The sequence below is a fragment of the Megalops cyprinoides genome, chromosome 12 (assembly GCF_013368585.1).
Source record: "Megalops cyprinoides isolate fMegCyp1 chromosome 12, fMegCyp1.pri, whole genome shotgun sequence".
NCBI lineage: Eukaryota > Metazoa > Chordata > Actinopteri > Elopiformes > Megalopidae > Megalops > Megalops cyprinoides.
Genome location: NC_050594.1, coordinates 26,637,550 through 26,651,072, shown reverse-complemented (window position 1 = coordinate 26,651,072; position 13,523 = coordinate 26,637,550). Strand labels below are relative to the sequence as shown.

The following is a 13,523-nucleotide window of genomic DNA, read 5'->3' as shown; positions in this document are numbered from 1 at the left end:
TTTTGTGTGCCAGAGCTTCTTCCTTGAGTAAGTCTTAAATTGTTGCCTTTCGTTTTTTTTTCTTAGTGGTTTGAAAATGACTGAATTATTTTAAGAACTATTTTGGGTCATGTTTCTATGGTAACACTGCACGGGGGAGCAGTGTTGGAGGCTGTCAGTAAACAGCTCGGAGGAGCTGGAGAATCAGCGCGTTCGCATTCCTCCAGACTGCCTGTACAGGGACACACACAGTACAGTACAATGCCTCATAGCAAGAGTTTGTCCAGAGATAAGCCTTTGCAGTTTCTATTCTTGGTTTCTAGTTGTGTAGCTTCAGTGTCTGGGGTCATATGTTTATACTATGCATCATTCAGTTTGTGCTTACGCATTGTTTCTGTGTGTTATTTCAAGCTGATATTTCAGGCTGAACTTACAGTGGAAAACTTTCAAATGAAAATCTCCCAGTATTTGGCAGCATATCCCAGAATGCACCTACACTTGTGAACTTGTTCAGTTCTAATAACTCAGCACAGATAGTGTAACTGTAACCCAATATCAGTGACCCAGGTCAATTTATGAACAAACCTAATGTGCCTGAACACAAAGGCTTACCCATGGCTCTTTGTGATTGCTTCCAGCTCTCCTGTATGCAACTATTTTTGGGAACGTCACCACCATCTTTCAGCAGATGTATGCCAACACCAACCGCTACCATGAGATGCTCAACAACGTGCGGGACTTCCTGAAGCTCTACCAGGTGCCTAAAGGCCTGAGCGAGAGGGTCATGGACTACATCGTCTCCACCTGGTCCATGTCCAAGGGCATTGACACCGAGAAGGTACAAGACTCACACTATATCTGAGACGATATTCTCATCAAAGCAGTACCTACATAGCATTTTGCCATACGAATTGAATGGAAATTACACTTCAAAAGTGTGTGGTGATATTAGCTAAGAATAAGAGTGTGTGTTCATCTCCCAAGAAACTTTAGAGAGCAATCTAGGGCCAATATCATCTTTTAGGCCAGCATGATATACATTTACTTTTGAGTATCTTAGCTGGGTTCTGCAGCTTGCTTTTAGGCCCATGTGAGGTAGTGAGAATGCTGGTGTGTGTACAGGGGTGATTGAGAGCAGCCCTCAGTGTATTTCCATGGGCCCTGAGGACTCCTGACCTTGAGTTGGCTTCAGCATGCTGTCTGTAGGCGTATGAAGCAGCAGGCCACTCCAGACAACTAATGACAACGTTTGTGAGGTGAAGAGATCCCCCATAAGTGTGTACTCACAACTCCTTTCACTGAATCTCCCCCTGTGCCCTGACTGAATGTTTTCCATGCAGTGCAGCTCTGCATCACTGTTCACTCTTCCACAGCAGGAGACCCCTCTGGAGGCTTTAGTGTGTATAAAAGGTGTCTGAACTGTTCGTGGCATTTTGTGTGGCTAGTAGGTTGCTTCAGTCTTAATTCTCTGAAGTATTTATTTCTGAAGGCTTTTGCAGAGAGAAAAGAAAATGATGAGGCATTATGGTATGTCTGTGAAAGCAGATTAGGACTCGTGATTGTCATGGGATTTTGTGTCCGCGCAGACTTTGTTTTGTCACTTTATTTCTAAAGATGAGATCTTACTGTAGATATTAGACTTGCGGCAGATTGGCTCTACACTTTGCGGGCTTGCCCGTCCTCTCATACCTGCTTCTTCTTCCTTACACCTTTTGTCTAGCATTACTAGTTCCTGTGGAACAACACCTGACGGCACGCTCCCATCTGTCCCCAGGTGCTGTCCATCTGTCCCAAGGACATGAGAGCGGACATCTGCGTCCATCTGAACCGTAAGGTTTTCAACGAGCACCCGGCCTTCCGGCTGGCCAGTGACGGGTGCCTGCGTTCCTTGGCGGTGGAGTTCCAGACCATCCACTGCGCTCCTGGAGATCTCATCTTCCATGCCGGCGAAAGCGTGGACACCCTGTGCTTCGTGGTGTCAGGGTCGCTGGAGGTCATCCAGGACGACGAGGTCATAGCTATTCTAGGTATGAAGCAGAGAGGAAAGGGAGATAAAGAGTCTATTCTTCATTCATTCGGGAGATGTGCTTATCCAAACAGGATCTTTAGGGATTTCCATTCCAGCTGATTAACCCCTCAGGTTTTGTATTGTTCAAATGATTCCAAAGAGCACAAAGTGCGCACTATTCAGCTCTCTTCACCTCCCTGCTTGTTGATCCCAGTTTTTGCTCAGCCAAGCATTGCACATGAACATGAATGTGGTATTTTTTTCAGGGAGCTTTCCCCCTGAGGGTGCCAGGGTATATTACCGTCTCGGCATCAGCACATCTCCCTAACAGAGAGAAATTTCCTTTCATCAGCTGTAGGGCCGGGGGGCGGAGCAGGGACTGTATTTACTGTGAACAATTCTGTAGCATCATTAGAAGCGATGCAAAGTACCATTGGAGGGTTCATAAAAATCATATTAGCTTGCAGATTCAGTGTAGAAGAAATGTGAGACATTAATCATGAGCTCTAATGGATGGCAAAGGAAGGCCTGTTCCTCCATGGGTGGGCCTGTACCCTCATTAATGCTCCATGCATGGGGTGGGCTCCAGGAACTGATGATGTGATGTTTTAGGCCCATTATCCTGACAGGATTAACCCAGGGGGAGAGGAGATGGGGAGAGGAATTTCCATGGTTGGGACTGTGATTTTTCAAAGCAGTGACACTAAGAGCCCATCAGAAACAGGGAAGGCCTGTGACTACTCAGAATCTGTGTGTGTTTCTGGATACTCAATTCCTGGTTCCCAGGCTAAACTCCTTAATGGGAAATGGGCAATGATGGGTGCTGGCTGGTTTGAATCCCTGTATCTGTGAAATTCACAGAAATGGCTTCATGTGCGATGCACATACTAAAACTCCAGAATGTGCAGCAGCTGTAAACTAAAGAACACATCAAAACTGGGGGATGGCCCCACCCTCCAAACTGCCAGGAGTTTTATCAGACCCTCTAATGGACTATTGAAAATTCAATACTCTATATTGCTATTTTATACTACTCGGTCTGCCTTTATTTTATACAACTTCATAAAATTAAACTACGCCTGCTTTTGAGCTAGGAAGCAGTTAACTTTCAACTGTTAGCCACAGTCCCGTACAGCATATGGCTTATGTGACGGGGCGAGTCATGGGCAGACTGTGTCAGCTCAGTCAACTAGGCAGCAGTCTGTCAGTGCTGTGTTCCTCTTGAAAGGTTGACTCTATTTTATCTGCAATCCCTTTACACATGGGCTGTAAAAAGCTAGATAAGCATGGGTGTACTTTCTTCTCATTACTGAAGATGCCACTTTGGTGTCAAATTCTGACATGACATTCAAAGAGGCCACATTGGCATTTTCTTTGAAATGTCTCCCGACATAATCATATTGTTATATTGCCCGCGTTGTGTGAAGTTATATTGTGTATAAAGTGCAGTCACAGCGAATCTATTGATTTTCCAAATTGGTTTTGTAGATGCAGCTTCTATGAGCATTAGCCCACATCTGAGCTGTTGTGTTCCCACAATGCTCTAGGTTCAGAGTTGGCCTGGCAACAGGATTCCCCCCTCAGAGGTGGCAGTAGAGCACTGCAGTCTGTCAGACCTACACTTGACCTAGACCAGCACCACTCCCCTCCGCATGACAAACATGGTCAAAACACAAGAGTACAGTCATGGCAAATTTACACTGATCAGAACACTGATTTGTATTTGTTTAGTGGTATATGTTTGAGACAAGAGTGGCGCTCAATGACTTTGTCATTGCTGACTGATGTAACACATAAATTATTTTAAAAGGCTTATTGCCCTGCAGTTGCCACCTTCTAGGCCTTGCTGACCATGGTCATTACCTGCTTGTCAAGAGTGATGTGTAAGAGGTCTCTGCTCTTATCTCTTGCTGATAGTTCCCTTTACCCCACCATGTTGGTTCTTAGTGCAAAGCACCCATTGTTGAGGTCCTACTAAAGAGAACTTTCAGACCTTCAGTCTACCTAATGAAAAAATCATGTCCGATGCCCACAGAGCTGAGCTTTTGGAATGTGAAATTGGTTTGTTTAATTGGAGGTTTTATTGGGCTTTAAGCCAAAATGATGGCTACAAACTTAATGTCCAGACATTTCCCATCAAAAGTGGTAAAATTGATCCCTGTTCCTGATTTGCATGTGATTACACTGAAAAGGATTTTATCACAGCTGTATCATTAAAATCTGACACCTGTTCATGTCTGATTCTAAGCAGGTAGTGCAGTGAGAGTAAAAAGATCATCCCCTTTTAAATATGACATGAGTGACTGACATGTGTGTTGCTTGTTAGTAAGGTGATGGCAAATTTAGACTGTTGGCATGAAGATGCTGGGCAGTTTTACGCTTAAACACCATTGCCTCTAGACATTTTTGGTAGAAATTCTTGTGTTTGCCTGCAACCCCCAAAGAGATTTTTATTCCTTCTTGCAACACAAATAAGCTTCAAGAGCTGTTATTTCCTACAGGAGGCAAGAATCCTAAAACTTGCTTTCCCAAAGGATTTCAGCAGGAATTTTATGTCACATAACAATATGAACCCTGAAAGCATTGTATCCACAGCCCCGTTGAGCAGTATGTCTCCAGTGACCAAGATGACACCATATTGTGGTGAGCTACCTGAGCCAGAGGCCTCCATATTAATTGGCTCCAGTGGTGTGTGCACAGCCGCGCGGGAGTGAGTCACCTCAACAGGCATTGATCTCATTGACCATTGGCCGGCCCCCTCAGATTGCTGCACACCGGTGTATCAGCCCAGCACCACACTGCACTGGCAATTTAGAGCTCTCCTCCTCCATCTCCCAGCAGTGTCCAGGCACAGTAATGAGTTCTCCCACAGAGGGATAAAGCCCCATTCCTCATGCCAGGAGGGAGGGAGCGCTGCTGCTCCCTGGGCCAGTTGGCATCTTAATACACAAAGACCCCCATTCCAGGAAGATGTGAACCCACGGTCTAGAGTGAATGTGTGCCTCCCATCATGGGAGCTGTCCAGCTCCATTTGTCAATTTACTATAATGTCAGCCTAACACAGTCATCCATACTTGCTTCATTTATGAAATGGTGGCATAAAGCATACAATTACATTACATCAGGCTGAGCTGTTGGCTTAACTCCCATTTTATCTCACATCCTTTGTACCTCAGAAGGAGCATGGACTCCGCCCCCTCACCTGTATATAATTATGACTACCAGAGGAGAGAATGACAGTTCCCTCAAAATGTGAAAGATTTGAGCCAATTAGCCTGTGGCATTTCCTTGAATTGCTAGCCTTCGGAGCTGTGGAGCTGCTCAATTATCTCTACTGGCTGATGGGAGTGCTGGGGGATAGCTGTTTCTGCCTCCACAGCAGTCAGCAGACGGCACCTGCCACTCCCGCCCCAGGGGGCTGTCAGAGACTGCATCAGCATATTCTGGCGCCTCCGTCTCAGGAGAACGACTTGCACGTAGCTCACCGCCCTGTCGCTAAAGCCACACCCATCCAGCTATCAAAGCCAGTCTGAAATCCCAGCTCTGATTAACATGGCCACTCAGACCGTTGTTCACCCACCCCATTAAATCTGGAGGAGGCATCGTATTTGCAGGGCTGATACCGTGGGTCCAGGGTAGGACCAGGGTGCTGAGCTGGTGATTTGTAGACTGCGGACACACAGAGCCTCCCCAGTGCGCAGGGTTTAACAATGTTGAATGAGTTCCAGAGTGCCCCCAGGAGAACTATCGGCACAAGACTTATTTCTCCCTCTGCAATGTTATTTGGTTCATTTTTATTCTCCACTGCCGCTATAAACCACATGCAGGCAGCTGTGGGCTGGTCTTATTTGTTGTCTCTCAGTTAAATCAATCCAATCCCAGATTCCCTTTGGAACTTTGATTTAATGAGATGCAACGGTTGAATAGTTTCCAGTTTCCATTAAGCACATTGAGTATTCATTGAGAGGGATGTTGATTTTGTTTGTACTGCACTTGTAAAACAGTTAAATATTGCAGTAGTGGCATTGTTCAAGTTTTTTTTGCCCAAAATGAATTATTTAGTCCCACTTTCCTATTTCTTATTCCTAAAGCGAAATGTGTACTGACACATTGGTGGTACCTTCATTGATGTGGAAATTGAATGTGTTAAGATATTCTCATTCATTGCGGTGACTTAAGTTTGAAGCACTGTGTTTTGTTTCACTGAAAAGGTATTGCATTAGTTGGTTGCCAAAGGGTTAGGGTTAGGAGCCAACTCCTGTGGTGATGATGATGATGATTATTATCAATCTTATTATTCATGTATATGTATTTGTTTATGTTTATATAAGCATTTATGTAGCATCATTTGAGGATCTCAGAGCAGTTTACAGTTAGAAGGGGTATCTCATTCTAGCCATCACCAGTGTGTAGCATCTACCTGGGTGATGCACAGCAACCAATTAGCACCAGAGTGCCTGCCACACATCAGTCTGACTCGGAGAGGGAAGGAATTATTTCGCCAATTAAACATGGGGGTTTACTAGAAGGCCAGATTTAGTGTCTGAATTAAAATTTTACTAGCTAGGATATCATGGATGCCATGGGATCTTTAACGATCACAGAAGACAGGATTTTGGTTTAGCATCTCATCCAGAGAAACTGACACCTACTGATAATAGTTGTGAGCATGATAATAATGATGATGATGATGAAATGCCTCTGGTATATTTTTTTATTTTTTTACTATTCACTGAGTCTCCTTCCCTCTTCCCCTCTCCCAGGTAAAGGGGACGTGTTCGGGGACGTCTTCTGGAAGGAGACCACGCTGGCTCACGCGTGCGCCAACGTGCGGGCACTGACGTACTGCGACCTGCACGTCATCAGGAGGGAGGCTCTGCTGAAGGTGCTGGAGTTCTACACCGCCTTCGCCAACTCCTTCTCCCGCAACCTCATCCTCACCTGCAACCTGCGCAAACGGGTACGCTTATCGTCTGCCATTCCTCCCTCTAGCCCAGCAGAGTCTTATGGCCTGTGTCACAGTGGTTCACGATGGAATGATGCCAATCCAAACCTCATTGTAGAAAGTATAGAGCAGTGACAAACATAATGATGTGCTCCTTCTGTTTGCCTGTAATGTTGGCTCCATGCTGACAACAAGCTCCATTCACTTGATGCTGTGGTCAAACCGATGAGGCTGTCTAACATAATTATTTGCTTTCTAATTACTTGCCTTGGTCCAGTAACCCTGTGTTTATTTTTATGACATTGCAATGACAATTTACAAAAATATTGTTAATGACACAGTGCGAAGAAGTAGAGCACAATGACAATACACAAAGCTGCTGTCATTTCCAGTTCTGTAAATTGCAATCAGGAGACTGGTCTGAGTTTAGATTGAATCCAAGGCCTACCCTAAATCATGTTAAACACAAACTGAGTATAAACACTTGTCACGCTCATCAGGTAGATTATGGACAGTGTCTGAGTCAGGACTGAGCCCTGAATAATTGGGTGTGCCTGTACTTCCTGCAGGGACAATGCTGCTGTAATTCATGTTTAACTTTTGAACCCAGTCACTTTTTCTTGCAGCGTTTTTGCTATGATCAGATCTCTTGTCTGTTGAAAGATTTGTATTTACTGCAGAAACAAAAGCAGTCACAGATGGGTGTTTAATAGATGAAGAGGTCTGCTGCTGATGCTGCAGTTTGTTTTGTTTTTTAATTTCATGGGGATTTGTGTGCTCATTGCCAGACAACTGTATTTCAGGGCGTGGTGAATAAGACTGTGTACCAGCCATAAGACTACAGCTGCTTCAAGCCCTGACTGTTTGTCTGTTTTATACAGAATAAACAAGAGTACACTGATAGGCATACAGCACACATATAAAAACACATGAATGCAAGTAGACACGCGCACACATGCACATACACACACACACACTCCCACACAAACGTACAAACATCACTTTACATATCCTGCTCATCCCTGGAGTTTTTACCTCATCTGAACCCTGTGTCAATGCTGATTAGCAGTGGCTATACAAGATGGTTGCATCTGCAGAGATGTCCCCCGTTTGATATTAGTGAGGAACACAGGATTTGGCTTTTTGGAGCAAAGAGCCTGACGGATTCATTTTGACAGGCCTTTGGGCGAACGTTTAGTGGGAGCGGAACAGGACAGTTTGTGGCTAAGTCAGGATGAACACCCGTGCTGCCGCAGCACAGTGCTGTAGCCCTCTGTCTCCACTGTTTACCACCCAGAGACACAGAAAAACTCTCCCTGCCCAGGGGGCTACAGTACCTTTTTCATTTTAGTAGTGAAGGTGGTGAAGTGAAGAAGCAAGCAGCATAGGAGAAAGCTGAAACCCAAAATGGAGTACATGACTTGACTGTAGCAGAACCTGGACTGGGGATTGACTCAATCTGCAGTGCATTACCGCAGTCTACACCGATCCATTTGATGCTGTACGTAGCACCAGATTTTTATTTAGTATTGAGGTCCCATACTTCACTACTCCGTCTTCACTTCAGACAGAAGAAAACCTGAAGCCAAGCTCAGGACATCAATCAAATGCATTGTACTCTCTAATCTGACAGGAATGCCAGTCTAAAAGTTCTTGTCTTCTGCGAACATGCAGGAGTATTGGCAAGTGGATGATAGCCAAAGTAACTTTTGATGGACTCTGACACTTGTATCTCGCGAATACCCTACACTGTGGTTGTTTCTATTATTGTACTTCACGCTAAGATACGAGCCTGATCTCTTGTGAACTTTCCTCCATGTCAGATTCTGGATTTGCATCAGCTGTGGCTTGACTGGGAAATGAGACATTGAAAAGTGAAGAGGCCATGCTTGGCTTTAGTTTGTCATTGATGAGAATGATAATCCCTAAGAGGATGCATTTTTGAAGTGCTTTTCAATTGCCATCAGTCCTGTGGCCAGTGCAAGATCAGATTCCCTCTTCATATATAGTTGACACACAGGTTGAGGGGCCACATCATGGCCAATAGGAGAGCATTATACATTGTATACCAGCCAGTGCCTTCCTTCAACTCAGATTTACATAATGTATTTCAGTCTTGGTGAATGTTAGAAGAAGACAGACAAGCAAACACTGAAGGCCTTTATTTATTATTTATCAATGAATTCAGTCAGAATCTTTGAGCTTCTGTATGCTTTGCTATTGATATTGCAGTTTAAATGTGTTAATCCACATTAACTCAAAAGTATGTGTAAATGTTTACCCATTTAAATTAATTGTGAACAAAATGCAATGCAAAATCGATGAAAAGATCATTTAGAAGGAATGCTAATTATTTTGCTTGGTACAGTACAATAGTTTTGAGGATAGGGAACCTCACCCAGTGGGATGTAAATGTAGGTTCTGCTAAACAAATTATTTATAGAAATTAACTGAATATCCAGGGCTTATACAAAAAGCATTTTGCCCTCTGCTGTTAGCAGCCAGAGGGATGTGGCTTTGAGCTGGGATAATTGAGGAAAAACAGACTCCTACAGTGACTCTTGTGAATAAAGAGCAGATCAGAGCTGTGGGCTCATATGTCTCTCACACAGACACCAAATGGACTCTAACGGCTCAGACTGTGCCACTCTTCTTTTCTCTCTGCAGAGTACACAAACCAGCTTTCTGTCTGCTGTCCCAGTGCCCAGGCAGCCCCACCAGCACAGCACCCCATTTCCATCCACACTGTATGGCTCCTATTGGTCAGCTGTGCAACCACTGTGCAGTTTCAGTTGGTTTTACTCTGTTTATTAGAATGGCTCAGTGGCATATGAAGCCCCCCTGACCTGGACATTGTTCAGGTTTGTCAGAATGGAGCTTTGAACTGCAGCATTCTGCAGCACACACCACTAAATGGTTATTTCACAGGAAAACACCATTCTGCCCCCTTCTAGTCTCATTACACCTTAGAGGTTACAGCCAATTACAGAGATGGTAGAGAAAACTCTTAGGTGTCCTCCTTTACAGGAGACCTGAGAGCATGAGTCCCGAGAGATTAGACTTACTTCTTTTGTGTCTGTATCTGTGGTATTTTTGCTCTGTTTGCAAAGCAACTACTTTCTAAAATGTAGACTTATGAAGTCTTTATCGCCAGTCTCCCAGAGGAAGGAAGATATGCCTGCAGAGTAAATTTCATTTTCTCTCAGCTGACTGCCTCAGCTGATTTCTTCTGGCGAGTGCAGAGGAATGATGGGATGTTGGCCACGTGACCTCAGGACTGACACAAACGGTCATGGCAGCCCAAAGACCCGCATGACGGAGCAGTCCCTGATGGGTAATGGGAAGAGATGAAAACGCGCTCTGCCTTCCTCGTTTATGTCTGAAATGCTGGTTCACAGGCGCGTTAGCTCACATGCTCCCAGTTTCTGCAGTCGTTGCTCAGATCACTGGCAGGCACTCTGTCTTTGTGGGTTGTGAGAAAACAATGGTGCTCAGCTGCCTTTGACTCTGGTCTTCCGCATTGTTTTATTTCAGGCAGAGTTGTGCGGGCAGTATGAAGTAACAGCCCTATTTCAAAGCCATGAATTGAAAAATTCCCTAGCATGATTAACATATCACTTTTAGGCTGTTAACCTAAGGCTGAATAAAAATAGGCATATTACCTCTATGGCTTTTGCAGCGCTGACTGAAACAGAGCAGTGGCTGAGTTGCACAGGGGATGCACAGCAGAGTGGCCATTTAGACAGCAGTAGTTGGAAAGAAGAATTTTATGTTTTAGTTCAACTCCTCACTTCTGTGTTGAACTGACCTCCATTTGTTCAGAGCTGCTCAGGGTAGCATTTAGGTGAAGCGTTCTGTTCCGGAGAAAATCACACTTAGGCAGAAAGGAAGGGAGGGAGTTGCCTATGTGCCAGACTTTAGGACTTACCTTCAGTTTCTCAGCATTTTAAACCACTAATGCATTGATGAACAGCTTAGGACAGTGAACGAACATGCACTTTTGATGAAACAAGCCAGTTCCTTTATGTGTTCAAATGCAGATGAAGTTAACAATTGAGAACACCAGCAGTATTTCCATAGTTTCCATCAGTGTCGAAGGACAAAGGCATCTTGTATTTTTTTTAGGGTTTGCGTTGATGCAGTGTAGTTCCACCATGTCCCACAGAGCCCTATGTCCACAAGGAGCATACAGAGGGAATATGCTCGGGGGTAGAAGTGAAGGATGTAGCAGGAGGCCCATACATTAGTAATGTGACTCAGAAGGAAAAGCAGAAGTGAGTTAAGCAGGAAAAGACAAAGAAATAAGAGAGAGAGACTTGGAAGAAAGGATGGAAGTGACAGAAAGAGAAAAGGAGATACGAGGAGGGGATTGAGGGCGGGGTGAAGTCTCGGATGCAGAAAGACTCATTTTCTCCATTCCTGTCTGGTAAATAATGAATCGAGGACTTTGGAAGAGAACTGACCTACTTTCCCGGTGAGAACCCTGAGCTATGGAGGGGAGAGGGAATCTCTTGTGAAGGGGGTGGAAAAGGTTCAGAAAAAACTGAATAAGACAAACAAGCAATAACGGCAGTGTCCACCGACATCTCAGCACTAGGCCCGGCGTTTGACCCACAGTCAATGTGCTGTCCCCGCGGGCTTTAAAAACTCCACTGCTGCTCCACAGTCACACACTGCTGGCCCCAGACAGGTGCGTCTATTAGGGAACAACAGGGGGGTTTGTGCAGCACATTTTTAAATTACAGAAAGGGGTGAAAATAGAGATCTACCAGAGCTCTTGACAGTCAATGAAGATAGCCTGAGTCATCTCCAAACATACAGGTGTCTTTATGTTCTCTGGTATGCGTCAGGACTTAATCCTACCTTAGTTTTGTCATGTTATGTTACTTCCACTTCTTGATCTTCAAAAAAACATTTTCGCAGATTTTGCTGAGGCTTGACGCCGCTGAGGGAGATTTTCCCTGTCAGTGACTCCCCTGTAACCACATGGAGCGTAAAGTAATATTTTGAAATGGTGATTGTCTGCAGTCTTGTCAAGATGCGTATGGCTCCAGCGTGCTTGCTGTCATGCAGAGTTGGGGGTGGGATTTTGGGTGCCTTTTTGTCAGATGGTTCTGGGGCCCAATGAGGCCTGAGAGAATCAGTGCAACAGTAGCTCTCAGTGTTCCAAATCACCATTCTTATCACTTTATTTTATAAGGATCACTTTATTTTACATTTTTTAAAACACTCTTTGGTTTCTGATCAAATTCAGGAAGGCTGGATCCATAGGTTCCTGCATGAATCACATTACAGGAAAAATGTCTTTCAGACAGATTCTTATGGTGCTATCTTGCCAGAAGCAAGCACTGAGAAACAGTGAATTATGGATTTATATGACTGATTTAAAATAATCTGCATGCTGATTCTGTTTATTTATCTGATTCTGATTTGTCTTTTTATCATAGTTACCTTAAACTGAATGTCTGTTTTGTTCTCACTGAGTCGTGCACCCTATCTGCTGAAGGAACTCTGCTTTAATGTGCTAATTAATTGTTCTTGGCCCGTCTTTGTCCACTGTCAGCTTTCTGACCTCAGCAATGGTTTAGATAAAGTGTTTCTCATTATGTGCCAAAATCAGACCCATAGAGACATGTGAGGCAGTTATTTTTTTAATTGGCAGAAATGTCATGCTTTCCGATCTTGACTTGGTGGGTTTACGGAAACAAATTTTTCAATAATTAGCAGTGATGCAAGCTCAGTGTTAACATGAGACAGAAATAAATCAAAGCAATCAAATTCATTTTGTTACAGCACATTTTTATAATCAGGATCATCAGTAGGCACCAAACATGTAGCGCAGTCAATTTTCAGGGACTGGAATGACCAAAAAACCCAGTTACAAAAAAAATAGAAAGTTATTCCCTGACCCTGGGAAAAGATGGTTAATAGATTGCTGGAAAAGAGTGGAACTGTTAACATTTGAATAGCATATGAAAATGCAACGGCCAAGTAAAGTAAACCTGGCAGGTGGATGAGGGAATACTGAAGTCTGTGCCCTGTTGCCAAGGAGGCAGCAGAGCGGTCTGCCAGTAATCTGCTGATTGGCCGTGTTCAAGAGGAAACGCTGACTGGTGTCTGGCATTAGAGACCAGCCCTGGTGCTGTGGCAAGGCACTGCCGTCCCTGGCATCCCACCAGCCACTGCCTCATTGTTCCGTAAGTGGTTAAACAGGACAATAGATCACTGGCTGGTCTCATTAGAAGCCTGGCAGAGAGAGGGGGGCTGAGTTTGTGATTTTTCCCATGGGTTTCCCCCTCTCCTCCCTCTCCTGCTGTGATCAGCTTTAAGCGCTAGTGATTTACCGTAACTGTATGAGAACCAAATGTCACCCCTGAAATAAATATGCCAATCAACACACCTCAAAAAGGACAAGCAGGGATAGCTACAGGGCTTGCAGTGTGTTAAAGAATGTGTTCTCTCTGTGAATGCATCTGAGGGTGTGCTTGCCTATACCACTGCTGCTGCAAAAAAAACGTCTCTGTGGACATAAGTATCACTGCATCTGTCACATGACATCTAATGGCCTCCTCTGAGGCTTACGCAAGTGTT

At 44.4% G+C, this 13,523-nt stretch overlaps 1 protein-coding gene across 2 annotated transcripts in view; it reads left to right on the top strand.

The window, feature by feature from the left end:
• kcnh5b (potassium voltage-gated channel, subfamily H (eag-related), member 5b) overlaps window positions 1-13,523 on the top strand; it is a 75,540-nt gene that overhangs the window by 48,435 nt on the left and 13,582 nt on the right. For both annotated transcript variants that reach the window (XM_036542327.1, XM_036542326.1), the window contains 3 exons: window positions 618-817; window positions 1,754-2,006; window positions 6,751-6,947. In XM_036542327.1, the coding sequence (XP_036398220.1) occupies window positions 618-817; window positions 1,754-2,006; window positions 6,751-6,947 (650 nt within the window). The remainder of the gene's footprint in view (window positions 1-617; window positions 818-1,753; window positions 2,007-6,750; window positions 6,948-13,523) is intronic.